At 42.1% G+C, this 17,467-nt stretch overlaps 1 protein-coding gene across 6 annotated transcripts; it reads right to left on the reverse strand.

Annotated features, from left to right (window-relative positions):
• LOC113574395 (pleckstrin homology-like domain family B member 3) lies at positions 1 to 16,227 on the reverse strand. Of its 6 annotated transcripts, XM_035525911.1 has the most exons (14): positions 16,044 to 16,227; positions 10,658 to 10,782; positions 10,466 to 10,576; positions 9,798 to 9,935; positions 9,577 to 9,690; positions 9,098 to 9,247; positions 7,007 to 7,117; positions 5,350 to 5,431; positions 4,570 to 4,726; positions 4,213 to 4,300; positions 2,815 to 2,994; positions 2,434 to 2,641; positions 2,176 to 2,261; positions 1 to 1,924 (listed from the first exon to the last, which is right to left on the reverse strand). In XM_035525911.1, the coding sequence occupies exons 2-14, from the start codon at positions 10,763 to 10,765 to the stop codon at positions 1,790 to 1,792; spliced, it is 1,668 nt and encodes a 555-aa protein (XP_035381804.1). In that variant the 5' UTR covers positions 10,766 to 10,782; positions 16,044 to 16,227; the 3' UTR covers positions 1 to 1,789. The 6 variants fall into 6 exon arrangements, with proteins under 6 accessions (XP_035381804.1, XP_026861080.2, XP_035381803.1 ...); XM_027005279.2 differs by lacking the exon at positions 10,658 to 10,782; XM_035525910.1 differs by lacking the exon at positions 16,044 to 16,227 and having other exon boundaries at positions 9,098 to 9,241; positions 9,589 to 9,690; positions 10,658 to 10,835.
• Between the last annotated feature and the right edge of the window lie 1,240 nt (positions 16,228 to 17,467).

Raw genomic sequence — 17,467 nt, forward strand, 5'->3', positions numbered from 1 at the left:
TTGTTGGATTCACATACTAATGGAATAACAATGATTTTTTTGGTAGTATGCAGGCCACATTTTTCATTTTTGCAGACCTTTTTTTTCAATGTTTGCTTTATGCACCTACAATATTTTCTTGAATTGAGCACAACAACACACCTTTTGTTTTTCATAGACAAATGTATGGAACAACTTGTACAAAAAGGTATGATATCATTCATAAAGTTTTACACATTATGTTGTCGTTTCTGCAATCCTGAAAAAAATATGCAAGACACTCAGACCAATGCTTTTACAGCTTTTACAGTTCAATGTTATAATACCATTTTAATAAATAATGTAGCCTGTAAGAATTTAAATTTAATTTTTTTTAAAACATTTTTCCAGTTGTTTAGTTACTTAGTTTATTAGAATACATTTCAGCTTCTTAAAGTGACCACAGGATGGCAGCAGCCAATAGATTTCCGTTTTATGCTGGTCGTAAATGTTCATCAGTGGTCCTATAACATAAAAGTTGCATATGCCTGTTTTCACATACATTTTGCTTTACCTTTAGAGCTTTACCTGTGCCTCTGCAAGTCCTGATCACAGACAGGTTCTGGGCATACTTTTCAATTAGCAAAAATGATAATGGCTTTCAATAATAAAAAGTACAGATTTGCTTCTCTGTGTTTCTCTGTCTGTGTTCATATTGTGTATTTTTTTGTGATGTTATTCTCTAATCTACTGAATGTTTTCTTATCTAATATGAGGGTTTCTCAGACAATTATGGGACTTCATGTCTCATCCTTCCAGTGCCTGTACCAGTCAACACTGTTCTTTTAACATCAGTGCTGATAAACGTTAATATTGGAGCTTTATTGGATATTGTTCGCCTCTCTATGCTGTCAGGACCTATGACTGCTGTCGCACTCTGTCACTATAAGAATGCATTTATCACTAATCATAGACAGCAAGCCACTTAATAATTTTCACTTCTCTAACAAGTACATTCATTTCAGGCTTCTTTTTCAGTTCCCCATTGCTTCTTCCCCATTGCCTTTGCAAATCTTTATTAACAAGCACATGCAAATATTGAGGTATTTATGTTAACTTCAATATTCCATCAAGGATCTGGATTCTCTGGTTTAAAGAAAAGGCTGGATGAGAGGCCACTGTATGTGGACTCATTTGTATATTGAATGTGATGTACAAAGAAATGTGCATGGGACTTTGTATAAGCAAAGATCCATAAATCTGAACTTCTGTTGTGTACATCTAATCTGAAATGTCAAATCTATGCAAGGTTTTATTCATAAGGCCTAGGATATTAAGGATATAAGCAGCTAGCCTGTAGCTGTGACAGAGTACCACAAGGTAATGCTGTTAAGTGGATTTGCATTCAAAACTAACCAGGTTCCCTGGGTAAAAATAACCCATGAGTTAACGATTTCAGGGCCTATACTCCTTTGGGCTAGTGATTTTCTCTTGTTCATGGAATCTTGCAGCATTTACTAAAATGTAAAATTTTGTAGCAGATCTTTGGATGACTTCGATTAACGGACTGGCATCAAGACTTCAGCCTTCATGCTACAGCAGCTGGCAGGTACCAAGACATGACTCAGCAGGCTAATCCACATGTAAGTCCTCCCAAGATGGGGCTCGCAGTTTCTGATTATCTTATCAGATCTGTGTTGTCATTGTTTTTCCCATGTTGAGTTCAGCCTGATACGCCTGTTTTAGTGAAAAATCTTGCTGAGTTTCTGTGGTCTGCACAGCAGCACCTGCCACACAGCTCCAGGTTTGAAGTTGTCGTGGTGCATGTTGGTCAATATCTGCTGTGCTCATCTGTAGCTGTGACAATCACATCCATCCAGATGCGCATGCTCTCTGCGCTGGGGGCCACGAGGAAGAAAAGCCGTTCGTATGTCTTCAGACAGAACGTCAAGCTTGGCCGTGGTGACTAGTATGAGGAGGACAGAGCACAAAAGACAGAGTTATGGCAAATACAGGCACTCAGAGTTAGAGCAGCAGTCAGCAGGAATACAGAGAACAAGAATAGGCATACAGAGAGTTAGAGCAGGAGTCAGATGTAGAGGAGCAACGTCTGAAGGAGGTTCAGCAAGTCCAAAAGACGAGACAGAACACTGGAAGGCACAGGGTGGGTGACCAGGACAAATGAGTTTAGAGAAGAAGAAAACATGGATAACTCACTAAGGTAGCTGTACACAGATGGTCACAGTAAACTTGCTCTATGGCTTGGAAGTAGATCACCCCTTTCAGTTTCTTTTCATCATGATCTGAGGTCAGAGAGAGAAACAGCAAGGGAGATTTTTGAAGAAACATTAGACACTGAATTCAAATGATAAAGTACCCCTAATTCCACCCACAGTGAGGTTTTCCCCTTCAAAGTAAAGCTAATCAATTGCTCTGCTGTGTTTGGCTTTGAGCAGATGTAGACATGGCTCTCACCAGTGTAGTAAGCTAGTCGACGGTGGTCCAGGTCAAAGAGGAACCACCTTCTCCTCCATGTCTTTACTCGACCGCCTTGCTTCGTTAGGAAACCCCCACACTGCCGTGGAGACAGCTGCACACCCAAACAGCTTGCCACACCATGACCAAGAGACTCCACATGAGCCCGCAGGTCAAAGTTCACAGTTAGGAAGAGCGGAACACCCTGCTGTCAAGGAAAAAGCCAGTTTTAAAGGAATCTTGAGTAAGTCACAGCCTTACAGTTTACAGTTCTGAGATCATAGATAACTATTATTATGATAGTTCATGCTCTATTGGTGATTTTACACACACACACACACACACACACACACACACACACACACACACACAGCTAAGTACCTCAGGGGGGCTCTGGAGTAGACTAGGTTTGTGCTCCTCAGAATGTGTGTGAGTATAGGTGTACAGGCGTTTTTGTGAGTGTGATTTCATGTTTGTTTGTGAATGTGTGTGTGAATGTATTTGCGTGTTCACAGCCTCCAGCTCTCTCTGTCTGTCGTCTACCACAAGCTGTCTCCTCTCCTGCAGTAAGACAAAGAGTGGTTATTCTCTTTGGATTTACCCTAACGCTAAAACCCACAGCACATACAACCTAACGCTAACCATCCAGTCAAACTCACTGGTGTAAGACATACTATATGACTTTCAAAGTCGTCAGTTTGCTGTACTGTTGACACTACACAACTTGCTGTCTTGTAATCAGGAATCTTTAAGACTTTGTGGTTTGCACACTACACAACTGATAAGTGACAGGCATTACAAAATCTTTCACCATCCAACAAGTCTGTCTGAGCTCCAAACTATGTTATACCACAAAAACACACAAGAGAAATGACACAGGGATTGATGAAATACCATGTGCAAAAGTGGGATTTTTTTTCTTCCAGAAATGGCTATCAGCAAGAAGCAATCAGTCCAAGTTGTTTGTGTGCTGATTTGGGATGAAAAAAAAAAACCAAAGACAGAAAACAACTTTTGTTGTAGCCATGCTTGTTGTACAACTCATCCCAGTTTTTCTCCTCACACTGTGCCTTACGCTCTCACTGGCTGTAGCTCGGTGCCCAACTCACTGCTAGTAATAACCTGATGCTAGCACCACTCTACAGGAATTTTTGCCAACAGGTCCAGATATTTAGCCTGCTTGACATTTCTTGGTCATATGCGAGTCATCGGCAAGCCTCTCAGATGGTGACAATTCATACATAATGATTTGAACACCAATTGTCTCTGATCTAGGGCTTTTCTTTGCACTCTCCAAAAACGTAACACCTTAAATCTAACCTCCCTTCCCTAAAACCTTCACCCTTCTCACAAGCACCCATGGTCTAACTCTTCAGGTCACTCTTCTCAATTCTGGTAGGTCATATATCCTCACATTTGGCCCCTACAGAGACTCAGCTCTGGTATAACACTAAAGATTAAGAGTATTAATCTCTAGGATATAGTAATCACAGTTCATATCAGGCACTGAGACTTTAAATGTACTGTTTTGGTGAGTGACTTCACAATATTTGCAAAAGCCAGCATTCAGTTTATTTTCAGACAAACACTGGGAATGATGCCATGGCCTGAACAATGACTAAAATATCAAAGGCACTGAGCTGCTTCTGTCTCTGATGTGCAGAGTACAGATGGGACAGTCCCATTCTGGTGTGTGCAAGTGTAGTGTAGTGGCATTAGCAATAGCACTCCTTCACCAACATTAGGATGGCCAGAGTGTATGTGCTTTTGTTGACTCACCCTTTCCTTGAGCAAGCGTTCTCTCTCTGCTTTTGCCTCTCGTAATTTCCTCTCAATCTCCACAAGGTCCAGAAGACACACATTGGGGCTTTAATGCAGAGTACACACTCATAAAGCAGAGGTATCAAAACACACTAAAACCCAAATAAATAATGAGCAACACCACAGGCGGAGAAGGGAGCATGGGTAATGTTGGAACACAGCCACTCATCCACAGAAGGGAGCATGTGTAATTTTGGATCACAACCACTCAGCCACAGAAAGGAGCATGTGTAATGTTGGAACACGATCACTCAGCCACAGAAGAGAGCATGTGTAATGTTGGAACACAGCCACTCAGCCTCTCGCCTGACTTACCTGGCAGCTCGGGAGCTGTTGGCACTGTTACATGGTGTGAGGAAGCCATTACCATTTGTACTCGCATTAGCATTCCCATTACTGAGTCTGTGTGCTGGGTGGGGAAGAGGTGGACTAACTTCAGGGTTTGACCTATCTGGCATCACCCTCAGGGGTCCTGAAACATACAAGCACAGAGTTGATCAACCCATTTGTAAGAGTGAAAATGGGTTGGAGTGAGTGCAATGGAATGGGGTCAGTATCCAAACACCTGTACGAACTTGATAAGAGCAGTGCTGTTTGCTTATGACAGCTGACTCATGAGCTCATGCAGATACACCCATTCCCAAACGGAGCGTTCCGCTCCTGCCTCTGGCTGGGTGTGGGAGATCGGGAGAGATGATCAGAAAGTGGAAATGAAAGATAAAGATTCAGTATGCCTATAATGCCAAAAAAAGGGCAGAAATGCATGTCTACACAGTAACCCCAGTGATAATTCTGGCTCTGCCTGTATGAGCAGGTATCTTGATGCATGGGCGTGCCTTCTCCAGCAACCACTGAGCTCATGAGACAATTGGCCTGTGTTGCATCTAAAGGTGGAAGACTAGCAGTGGGATTTAATGCCCTGCAGACCAACTGTAGGGTCACTGCTCCAGCCAAGATCCACATCACAGCCCTGGTAACCAGAAGTTCCTGTTGGCTCTGGTTAGCGCAATTAGATGTTTAAGATTGGTCTTAGACCCAGGTAGCCATTCCATGTGCCACTCCTGATTTAACCACTGAAACCAGTTGCCAGTTCACCTTGTGATATTGGCAGCTTCTCTGAAAGTTTACGATGTGAACTGCGTTTACGGGGAACTGCGGGTGCTTCCTTCAAAGGTTCCTGGAAAAACAGTTAAATTGTTTTCAGTTGAACTGACAATGAAATGAGTGATTGTGAGTATTGTAACCCTAGTCAAACCAATGTTTAAAATATTGAATGCAAATGCTTAGAATTATGCACCTTCGCTGTTTTGTTAGAGGCTAATAGAGACAGCAGTGACATGCTGGAGGCGGACCCAGTGATATTGAACCAGTCAGTGAAAGGTTTGTTCTCTTTCAAAATCTACTGAGGCAGATACCACCAGAAATCGGTAAATGGTTGAGAGACAAGTTTTATGAAACTCTGGATATAATAGAATGTGAGGAAAATAAAGACTAGAAGATGATGTTTTCATGAGAAATCATGTGACATTTAAGACAAAATCTGGACTCTGAGGTTCAGTTCAGATCAATGTATAACACAAAGAAGCATTGTTTAAGAGCATAAGACAAGCTATCTGACACGAGAGGAAGTTAGAGCAAAATGAGTTTGGACATACCATGTGACACAACCCACTTGCAGCTCAGCAAAAAGCACTATGCAGTGCTGGAAACACTAATGAGTTAAACAGTGTTCCTCACTCTGCTTATCTCATGAATTCTCCCTCCCTTTCTCTTTCTCTCATGCACACTCCCTCTCTGTAACTCCTTCTGTCTCTCTCTCCATCGCTTGTTCTCTCTCTGTGAATCACGAACACACGAGCAGTTCAGGCAAAACCTGTTAACCCTTTCCTGTCCTGCCCTGTCTCGAACTTTGTACATACTGAAGTGAGCAGTTACAGTTCTCACAGGTAAGCAGGCATAAGACTTGTAGTTTGCCACAGTGTACTTTTAAAAGAACTTTTAATGTTTCTTACGAACACATGGCGAGAGTCTCTGCTGCCTTGCTTCCTTCCTCTTTCTCACTCTGCTGTTGCCATCCAAAGGAATTCAATTAAAAGAGAGACCACACAAAACACACACAAGTGCACGTGTGCACACACATTCACACTTGCACTCGTATTTGTTTGAGTTGTGCTTACCTGTGGTGTCAATTTGCCGACTCTCCACACTTATTTTGCCTTGCTCCCTTGGCTCCTCTCTCTCTCCCTCCCCCTTTCTGCCCTCATTGAGCTGTCTTCCTTCTCTGTCTGCTTTCATGCCTGCATGCCCCCTCTCCTTTCTCTCTCTCTCTCTCTCTCTCTCTCTCTCCTTCCTTCTTTCTCTTGCCCTTTCTCTCCTTCATTCACAAATGTTATTTGTCTCCTCCCCCATTTTTTTCTCCTACTGCAGCTAAATTCATAGCTACATTAATGTTGCTGGTTCAAGCCTCACCACTGCCAAGTTGCCACTGCTGGGCCCCTGAGCAAAGCCCTTCATTCTCAATTGCTCAAATTGTACTCAGTCATAACTGTAAGTCGCTTTGGATAAAACCGTCAGCTAAATGCTCTAAATGTAAATGTAAATGTAACTGGATTCTGAAGAACTAGAACTGGCCAAAGTACACTAATAAAGAACAAATAAGTCCTTATCTATTGGTGGTTATGTTGTTAATATGGATGCATCCTTGGGAGAGCTGTGGTAGGTGAGCACAGAGCAATGGCTGATGTTACTCTACCCGCTGGGATTTGTGGAGAAGTTCCCTTCTCTCCTGCCGGAGGGCATTTAGCTCTCGCTCTTTCTCTCTCTCCATCTCTTTCAGCTGCTGTTGCAGCTGCTGGACCTGCTCCTATAGAACGAAAAATAAAGTCTCTTTTTATAACCTGCATAAACATACATACAGAACTGTGTCTACATATATCCATTTTCTTATGTATACATACTTATAAAAAATGAATGTACGGAGACTGCAAGCTCATATTCTCTCTCAGGCAAGGTACAGATTATGATTATTTTTAATAATCTTTTCATACAAAAAGAAGGACACATGGCAGTAGAAGTGTGATGCAAAATGCACACATTCATTTTAGGGAGGAACAGTCTGACACCAAGCAAATGAATGATGTTTGTTTAGAACAGATTCAGTGATTCCACCAGGCACAGAGTCTAAGACTGCTACATCCTACAGACATATGGCTCACTGCCCTTAAGATGAGACCGCATGGTTGAAAATTCTACTGAGTTCTCTTGCAAACTTTATTTAATATTACCAGAAACTGACCCCAGTCTCTTCCTCCATACTCCACCTAATTCACAGTGTGGAGTGTTTAGGATCGATTTGGTTAAGGACCTGGAGAGTGCATTGCATTCTTGCATTCATCCTCAAACTTGCGTCCTGTATCCCGCCCAAGACCCTTTTTATCTTATCAATGTTAGATGGGTTGTGAGACTGTAAACTCAAAAAATAAAGCACTTACTACATCTATACTGTAAAATAAATGAACCCACTGTATGGAATATAGGCAAATCTGTTTAGAACTGCAGGCTTGAAAAAATAACCTGAAGAAAGCCATAGAAGTGAGTGGATGGTATGCCATTTCTTGTAATTGTTCAAATGATTGCAGAGCAGTTCTTTTCCATCAAGTTTTTAACAATTCCAACTCTCTTGTTGTTCCAGTATTGAAAGACACCTCCACCCATCCCAGGAGTGAGTGGGAGAAGGGAGAATCCTCTTGGCCTACAAATCTGGTAACATCTCGCCACACTTCAATTGTATTAGTGTGGATCAGGTTGCCTTTGACCAAAGGTGGGAGCTTGGAGATGTCATTGATGATGAAAGTCAATAAAAACTGGAGCACAGGAGTCAACGTGGCATTCCTCAGCTAGCACAAGGAAGTGTCTCAGAAAATCATCTCTAACACATTTTACTGATGAGATAAAATGCACACTGCTTCTGTGTTGACTTTCCATCTCTGCCATTTGTTAGCTGAAGGAAAACATCAGAGAAAGAAAGACAGAGAAAACAGATAGAGGAAAAAGAGACAGGACTGGCTGGTATAACCTATTAGAGGAGACAGAGGTGGCCTGTGCATCGAAGCTGACAGGTAGATGTCAGGACGATGACTAGTAGATGACAGGTAGAGGTGTGGTGATGAGCTCCCAAACAACATACGGTCACAGAGCAGCTGAATCAACACACACAAGAATTCTCTCTCCACCACAGCACCTCAGCCTCACCCGGGCTCTGTATCTCCTCTCTCTGTCCTCTGGTTTGACTTTCCTATAAACGGCAAGGCAAATTTGTGACCGTTTCAATTGCCTGGATTTCTGCAAAGTTGGTTCCTGAAATTTGATTTGATTTTTACTCATAATGGTCACAATAATATATAAAGGCAATTTTATTTAGCAAACAATATCCAACATGTTGCATGTTTACTTCATGAGCCTCTGACCAACTATGACCAACTATTTTTTGCTGACTCACTGGGTTGCTAATGTAATTAGCTTGTTTGCAGTATCATGTGGACATATTTGGGCTGTAGGTAGCAGGGTATAGAGGTGGACCTATGACATTTTCACACACGCCTACTCCAGTCCTTCCCGCCCTCTCGGCTCTTCAGGAGGTGAGTGAGTTCAGAGCCCAGAGAGTGTGGTGCTGGAGTCAGCTTTGAGTGTTGTGGAGCTCCCATACACAATGGGACTTACTTATGAACCAGTCAGACCAGACAAGAGCGAACAATTACAGTGGCATTCCTCAACACGTAACAGGGGGAACACTTTTAACTAGTTTCTTTGTCTCTCTTTCTCTCGCTATTTCTGTTTGTCTCACCTGAGTGCTGTTGACTGTGTGCTGTTCATGGCTGATCTCTCTCGCTATCTCGCCCAGGCTGTGTTCTTCCTCCAATCCACTCTCTAATTCAAGTACATGGAACTCCCAGTCCTCAAATGCTCGCACTGCTGTGTCCACTGCCTCCTTCTCCTCCATACACACAAACACACATCTGTCACTTTAACATCCATCATACACAACCACACAATCCTCCGAAGTGTGTGTCGATCAATCATGTCTGTGTCTGGTTGTGTGTGTGTGTGTATATGTGGCATGTTAGGTCTAGCTGTGGGAATAGCAATTGCAATAATAAGCTGGTTAAACCAGTACAGTTGGCTCTCAGCCAATACACACACTGAGAAAACAACAGGAGAAACACAGCACACGTAACACAGCTCTAATATTCCTGGAGGCAATGCCTCTTTTGAGCTGTGGGAAAGGTGGTTAGTTCTAGTGTTTGGGGTTCAGAGTGCTGTTACATGTCGAAACACCTGCTGCTCTCTCGGGCTGCTTGGATTTGTGATGCCTTTCTCTGACCACCTTCTCTTCAGCTCCTCCACCCTGAGCCTTTCCTGCTCCAGCTGTGCACGCTCCTGCCCACAACCAAACACCCAAATCAATGCTCTGGATCAGATCTCCTCCTGTTTGTGTGTGTGTGTGTGTGTGTGGGGGGGGGGGGGGGGGGGGGGGAGGTCCAGACCTGCTGTGTGGTGGCATCTTTCTGTATCTGCTTCTGTTTTCTGGTCTCCTGCAGTTTCTGCAGTTGTGCAGTGTGTTTGAGCAGATGCTCTTGTTCCATCTGCAGCTCGCCCTGTAACAGGGCAATCTCCAGCTGCAGCTGGGCAGACACACATAGAAAACACACACCATCACTCTCACCCCAGAGTGCACACACACCATCACTTGCACACCAGAGTGCATACACACCCTTACTCTCACACCGGAGTGCAAACACACCATCACTCTCACCCCAGATTGCACACACTAGCATTCTTGCCCCAGAGAGCACACACACTGTCACTCTCACCCCCTCAACTTACAGAACACATATACCATGACTCTTGCAGCGAGCACACACGCTGTGCCTCTGAGCCCTAAGAAGCACACACACTATGGTTGTCAGCCCAGAGCACAGACACACCATGACTCTCAGCCCATAGAACAGTCACACCATGACTCTTGTCCTCAAAGAGCAAACATGCTGTAACTCGCGCCTGAGAAAGTACATACACCATCACTCTAGCCCTTGAACGCACACACAAACAGTAAACAATATTTCAGCACTCTATACAATTAGCACTCTCATAGAAATAAGTCAATTCCCTTCCTGAAGATGTATACAGCTGCAGACATTCATCCTTCACTCACCTCTATTTTTAGCTCCTCCTTCTGCTGGTCAAGCTCTGTGATTCGCTTCTGCATCACAGAGGGCGAGATCAGGCACTTGGTGGAGTCAACACTCATCTGTCTGGCATGGGACTGAAAGAGAGGATGAGGATAAGATGAACAGTGCTTCTCACAATATCTCTGGTAGATGAAACAATGAAAGCCTCCACTTACTCTCTCACTTTCAGTACTACTGCCCTCAGTATCTGACTCTGCCCCTGAGGAGGCGGGGCTTTGTCCACAAGCCACTCGGATGAACCAGGGTGGTTTTTGTGTGTCCATATTGTGAATAGATCTGTCTGAAGATGGAAAAAGGGAGGGGGTTGATGTAGACATGGGCCCTTAGTGCTGTGTGGAGATATGTGATTAATGATAGATCAGGTGACTGTTTGGTCAGACAGTGCATGGCTGAGAACATCATATTAGGGAATTATTATCTGAAAAGAAAACCCTCTCCACACTGATCAAAGAAAGTGAAAGTGTGTGTTAAAAGGGAAACAAAAGTGGCTTCTGTGCAGAGATGGGCATGGTGACCGCTGATGGGACTCCATACACTTATAAACATGTCTTTATTCTGCCCTTTCAGAACTAACCTGCTGTGCTTTGATCAGAGAGCCTTTGTATGTACTCACTGCTGCACTTAACCAGCTCTTCTTTTCCACAACCACCCCTCCCCCGGGCACCACTGGCTGTATACACGCACAAGTATATGAATACTCTGTGTGGGAGCCTATCAACAGCTATTCCCCATTGTACCCCCCCCCCCCCCCCCCAACTTATCTTCATACTCATGCCTTATAAGGAGACTACGGTCTGCAGTACTGAAGCCATTGTAGATAAATATATAACTCTGACATGACAAGTGCCAAACCCAGACTGGCACAGTGACACATAGAAGGAGAAAGAGAGAGAGTTTATGGGAGAAAGTTTGTAGGAGTGCAATAGAGTCAAGGAAGGAGAGAGACAATCATGGACATAAAGGATTAAGGAGAGTTAAAGAGAGAATGAAGCTAGTTCTTAAATGTCAGAGACTAGTGTCAAATTTCCACACACACACACACACACACACACACACACACACACACACACGAGACAGCATTCCCTACTCAACTCCAACTGCCAATCTGAGCTGACTCAATCACAAATTGCTTACACTGGAATTTAATAAACATACTCATGACAATAACATGTATCAGGACACATATTTAAATTATTTACAGCGACTTAGAAGATGTATCTTCTGCTTCCTTCCAGAGGCCTACAGTATGAAACAGCTTGGCCATGATGTAAACATGTGAACTACTGTGCTTTTACGGTGTTCAACTCCCTGATGTTTCATTAGACACTGTTTTAAATCTGATTTCTCCCCTTGAGTTTGAAAGCAGGCACAGAAACACACCCACAGTCTTTAAGATGTTGTAAGATCTCTTATTCATTGAAACAGGTTTTTACAGCTGATGCCAGAACCAGTTTAATGAAACTGACTGTTTGAGAACATGCTGCTCATTTATTGATTTGGAAAACACCACCAAGTCTACACATGCTGTTATATCTAAGTTCTACACTCACCAAGTCCAACACTCACCAAGTGGACAGTGCTGAAGTCCACACTGTGAGTGCACTGACACAGATTAAGCAATTTTAATATGCCAGCACATTAGTGCGCATGGAGAAGCACAGGGGACTTAGCGAGTGAGTGGTGGTGATATTCTCATTACAAACATAACAACATGACATGAAAAAAAGGAATGGACAATGGTTGGTATAATGGAGGAAAGCCAGTTAAATCTGTAATGAGTGTAAATGAGTGTTTATTGCTGAGGAGTGGCAGTGAGATTAGAGAATTAGAGAATAAACATCCTGTAGTTGTGTAACTTCTCTCTCCCGAGAACTACGGAATCAACCCCCACACACACCGTGTTACTGAGCACTACTAAATCCAGCCGTAACCATCCCATCCATGTGTGCATGCACACACATGCTCACTGCTGCATCTTCTGCAGTCCAGAGAGCACATACACACTGTGCTCCCAATGACTCCTCTCCACTAAGATCATGCTCCACACAAACACACACACACACACACACACACACACACACCAGAGTATGTAAGAGCACACAACACAACTGATATTGCGTCTCTCCAGTAGCACACACCACATGCTTCAGTATCAGAGTGGCAACAGCTAATCTCACACAAAAAAAGTGTGCTGCATCAGACCCTCCTCCCTTAGAGCCCAAGTAAAGGGAACAGGAGGAAAATTGATACTTAAATGACTTGCTTTTTTAAAAATGATAAATTGCTATGTTTAACTTCACTGTAAATTCCAGGAAAGGGAAGCCATACAGAAATGAGAATGCCTTTGGATAAAGACAGAGAGCATGGTCCTTATTCCACAACAAAGAGTCCAGTTGGCCTATAATGTTTATGTTTATATCATGATACATGTAAAATGAGTTAGTTAATGCTGCATACTGTTGTTACATAATAAGGGTACAGTGTGTGTGACACCTATCTCTAAGAAGGGTCCAAGCTTGGTCCATGGGCCTCAGGTACCAATGGGGAGCTGGGTGGTCTACGCAAATAAAACCATTCACCTTTCACCATACACATCTAAAATGACATACTGAATAAACTTTCATTAGGTTAGCTCTAAAAGTTCTTTTTTTTCCAAGATCTTGTTCTACACAACAGTTTGTTCTACATAATGCACATGAGCATAATAAATCATATACATCATAATTACATCATCTTGATGCAAGATCATGTCCATTAATGAGGTATCCACAAAAGATGAGGTCAGTGCTGCACACCACTAGACAGACAGGAGACATCAGCCCCAGGGCCAGATTAACATATGTGCTAGGTGGGGCTGAACTCCCAGGGCCAGATTAACATATGGGCTAGGTGAGTCCGAAGCCTCAGGGCTTGGTGAGAGCGGAAAAGTCATACCTACCGGTAGTATGATTTACTGAATGAGTATTTGTTCAGTGTCTAAACAAAAGGAAGAAAATTGCTGCCTCATGGCAACTGGTTTGGTGACTAAAGGAAATACAGACTTGGTGGATGGGAAAATGTTTTAAAATAAGTCGATGATGCTGATCAAAAAAAAAAAAAGGGGGGGGGGGGGGGGGGGGGCTGGTGAAAGATGTGCAGGTGAATCATCACAACCTGACCATGACCTGGTAGTTCATGTTTGGGAAATGCTTTTGGAGAAGCTTGTTGTAGATGTAATTAATATCATAAATGCCAAATTCATAGAAAAGCTTGACAGATGTGAATCCTATAGAGACAATAGTGACCTATTTGCATTCTTAACTAATATCCAAGATATCAATGAAAAAGAACTTCTTTCTTATTCGGTCTGCAAGAGAGCTATAGGAGAAATATGGACTTACAAGATTTAACAGATGAGATGGAGCACTTAAAAATGTTGCAAGCATGAACAAAGAACATCCACCAAGTAATTATTGCAACTATCAAGTTCAAGTAACCTGTAAAATGTATTTTCAAATGTGAATATAGCTCTGCAAATTGACCCCACCTTGCCTCTTGCCAATGCATCTGAATGTCCCTTTTGTAAATAGACTTTGATTTAAAATAAATGAACAAAAACATTTGCAGTCTGTGAAAGAAGAAAAGACATGCATGTCCCTGCAATTGTAATTGTTACAATCATGGACCTTAATGTCATCATCAAGGATTTCCATCTAATAGTTAAAGCAATCTTTTAAATATATCTGATTTGTAAGTGTTGTTGCTGTGCCAATAAACCTATTTTCTATGAGCCAGTGTTTGTTCGTAATGCACTATTGTACTTGATTCATTGTATCTAACCAAATTTACTCTCATTTGAGAATAGCTACAGACAGGTGAGTGCATGTCATATGGAGAGCAAAGTGTTTGTCTTTTTTTGGTAATTTGCATTGAAGTTTTGATGCCACTGGACAGACATGGTTTTACCTCAATTTACAATAAGTGTGTGCATGTGCGTGCTTTGTCATCCCATGTTTACAAAATTAGATGCGTTGTGCCTGCCCATGCATGTGTATGCAGCTTTTTAAATATATGTATGGTAACACTATGGTACAGAAATAGCTTGAATATATTTGGTAGTACTATGGAGGAGGCTCTTGGAAATGCTATAGCCTCAGGGCCTTGTGTGGTCTTAATCTGGGCTTGGTCAGACCATCAGACAGAGTGCCACCCTACAGCAAGTCTCAGGGTTCTCCACAGTGACCATTTTGAAAACTGCCTCCTCTCTTATTACAGAGCCTTCCTTACAGAACAGCTGAAGGCCATTAACAAAATGACATGCTAGTATACTACTAGTAGGCTTGAAGTTGAACAACCCAGTCCTTCAACCTGCCTTGTAATTACAGAGCTGAGAGACATGGTTGATCCATGAATCAGCTTGTGAAAGAGTTGTCTGACAAGTCAGATGATCTTAGAAATGGGGGCATGGTCAGCTCTGAGACTCCCCATGTAATTTGGGGGACTACTGGTTGTTTATGGTAAATAACACACTCCCCATCAAATTAGTTATTAAATGATCATTTATTAATGATCATTTATTAAAAGATTAAAATACATTAAAGACAGGACTGACAGCCAGGTGAGCACCATAGAAGACAAAAGACAATCCACCTACTTCTCACTTTTCACTCTCTACCTGCATCAAATCAAGCATTTACATTTATAGCATTTAGCAGACGCTCTTATCCAGAGTGACTTACAAAGGTGCTGTCATTTACTGTCTGTTACTCTCACACAGAATACATCCTAGCCAGTAGAGTAGGTTAGAGTCCAATATACCAATGAACTAAATAACTAGAAATACAGGGATCAATGCTGATGCCTAGAATTACAAAATACATAAGCTTCATCTTAGACAATGATAAGTGCAATAAACAATAAGTATTAGAGTCTGATAGTCAACATCAGTGTAATAAACAATACAATAAGTACTAGTTTCATATACAGAACATCTACAGAAACAAATGTACTCCTTACTAATGATTTAGTCTTCCCTTTTGTCACAGGTTCCCTGTCCTCAGTGACCCAAAACAACCTCCTAGGATCAAAATATTGCATGCCCGTAGATTTACTTAAGTGATTGCCGAATATGATAATAATAAGGAAAGGTAAGCTGCGCGTCCCCATACACTTGTATCTACACTGGTACCTTTCTCAGTGTAGATGGCTACACAAACAAACAAGGAATAAACAACACTAAGAACATATACGTTCCTTAAGAACCGGATGAGTGAATGGGAGCGAATAGATTTCGAGATTATGAATTCTCAAACTGGCTGTTGTCTTTGAATTTGGCGGTACGCGAGGAAAAAAACTCAACAAGAACACCAACACAATGGAAGTGTCATGACTGCATTAGTTAAAGGCTCTTATGACTGAACCTACTTTTTCAAACTTTACATTTTCTACACTAGTTTGCAGAAATAGTCTACCATTACAAACTAAGCAAAATATATGCCACTTGTTTAGGCTTATTATTTAGGCTAACTATCGACTGAAATAAAGCGCACGTATCAATCATACCTGTTCAAACTTCCTGCGAAATCTTCCACACAATCTACAGTTAAGTATTAAAAAGATAATTCCAGAAGATATTTCTTCTTAGAGACTGACAAACAGTAATCCCAATATCCAGAGACGCTTATCATCAACTTTCGACAGTCTACCGAAAAGCGAAAGTGTTCTTTGACAGGGCAAATAAACTATTTCACAGCCCCTCCAGCCGGACTCAAGCCCTTAGTGTTACCACCCCAGAGTGACATCGCGGTTGAGGGTGTGACGTAAAGAGGCAGGTGGGTTCACGCGGCGTTGAGAACGAATGACGGGGAGCGCGAGGTCTGAATCCAATCCGGTTAAAAAGAAACAGAAAAAGGCAAAAGCTGTTGGTTTGAGTACGTGTGGCCACAATGTGTTCTCATAAGCGTCCTCTCCGACCTCACCTGTTCCGAATGCTTAGATAAGGTCAAGTCACGTGTAAACGCCTATAATAGATGTTAAAATCATTAAAATAATTTTAATCCGTAATAATGTAGTAATATGTTAGAAGATGAGGCCCTTTTCTGGTTTTGTGCAATGTATTCTTTTATAAACGTAGCTGATTTGTTTTTTTCATTTTTTAAATGTTCATTTTTAAAATCTTTTCTCGACAAGAATCTTTACTAATCACAAATTTGAGCTTTCAGAGCTGTATTGCTGCTTACACTATTGCCTCAGTAACAGATTACAACTCACACGAGCTTCACTCATTATAGCGAAAAAGGGTCAGACGGACGGAAGGGTGACATGCTGAATGGGGCAGGAGAGAGCAGACGGGGGACGCTTTGTACACTCATGACGTCCTGACAACTGGTGACATGCACCATATGGGCCTATAATTTTCCCTGCAAACGAAGACATATCCTACGAAATATCTCGTGCACGGCTTCAGCTACACAGTGCTTACTCCGTCAAAGCAGGTGTGCGTCAAAAGTATGGCGAATATGTCAGTAGCCGTATTTTCATCTGAATGTGACAATGGAGACTCCACTCACACAACAAAACCTGAGTGGATACATCTGTTCAGCCCTTGGAATGGAGTGACAACAAACGTAAAAAGATGTGATTAAATTCAAGTGTCTCATATATGAAGAGTTCAGTTGTTTAGTTCAAACCTAATGTATTATTGAGTTTAACAGAGATCCCGGCGACGAAACAATATGTTTGTATAACTATTGCGTTGCTGTGACATCAGCTGAATGTGACTGTGAAATGAGTGTGTAATATACAATATGAAGGGACAACAGCTGTTCATGGTCTTGCAAACAGGACCTGTGTCAAACTAGACACTCCCATCTACCCAAACCTGTCTTTCATTTTTCTTCTCTATGTGGGAAGGGAAAGTTTGAATAGGTACAAATAACACATATAAATAACTACATATAAAGTGTAACCCCCTTCAAAAACAAACA

Source organism: Electrophorus electricus, chromosome 5 (genome assembly GCF_013358815.1).
Source record: "Electrophorus electricus isolate fEleEle1 chromosome 5, fEleEle1.pri, whole genome shotgun sequence".
NCBI lineage: Eukaryota > Metazoa > Chordata > Actinopteri > Gymnotiformes > Gymnotidae > Electrophorus > Electrophorus electricus.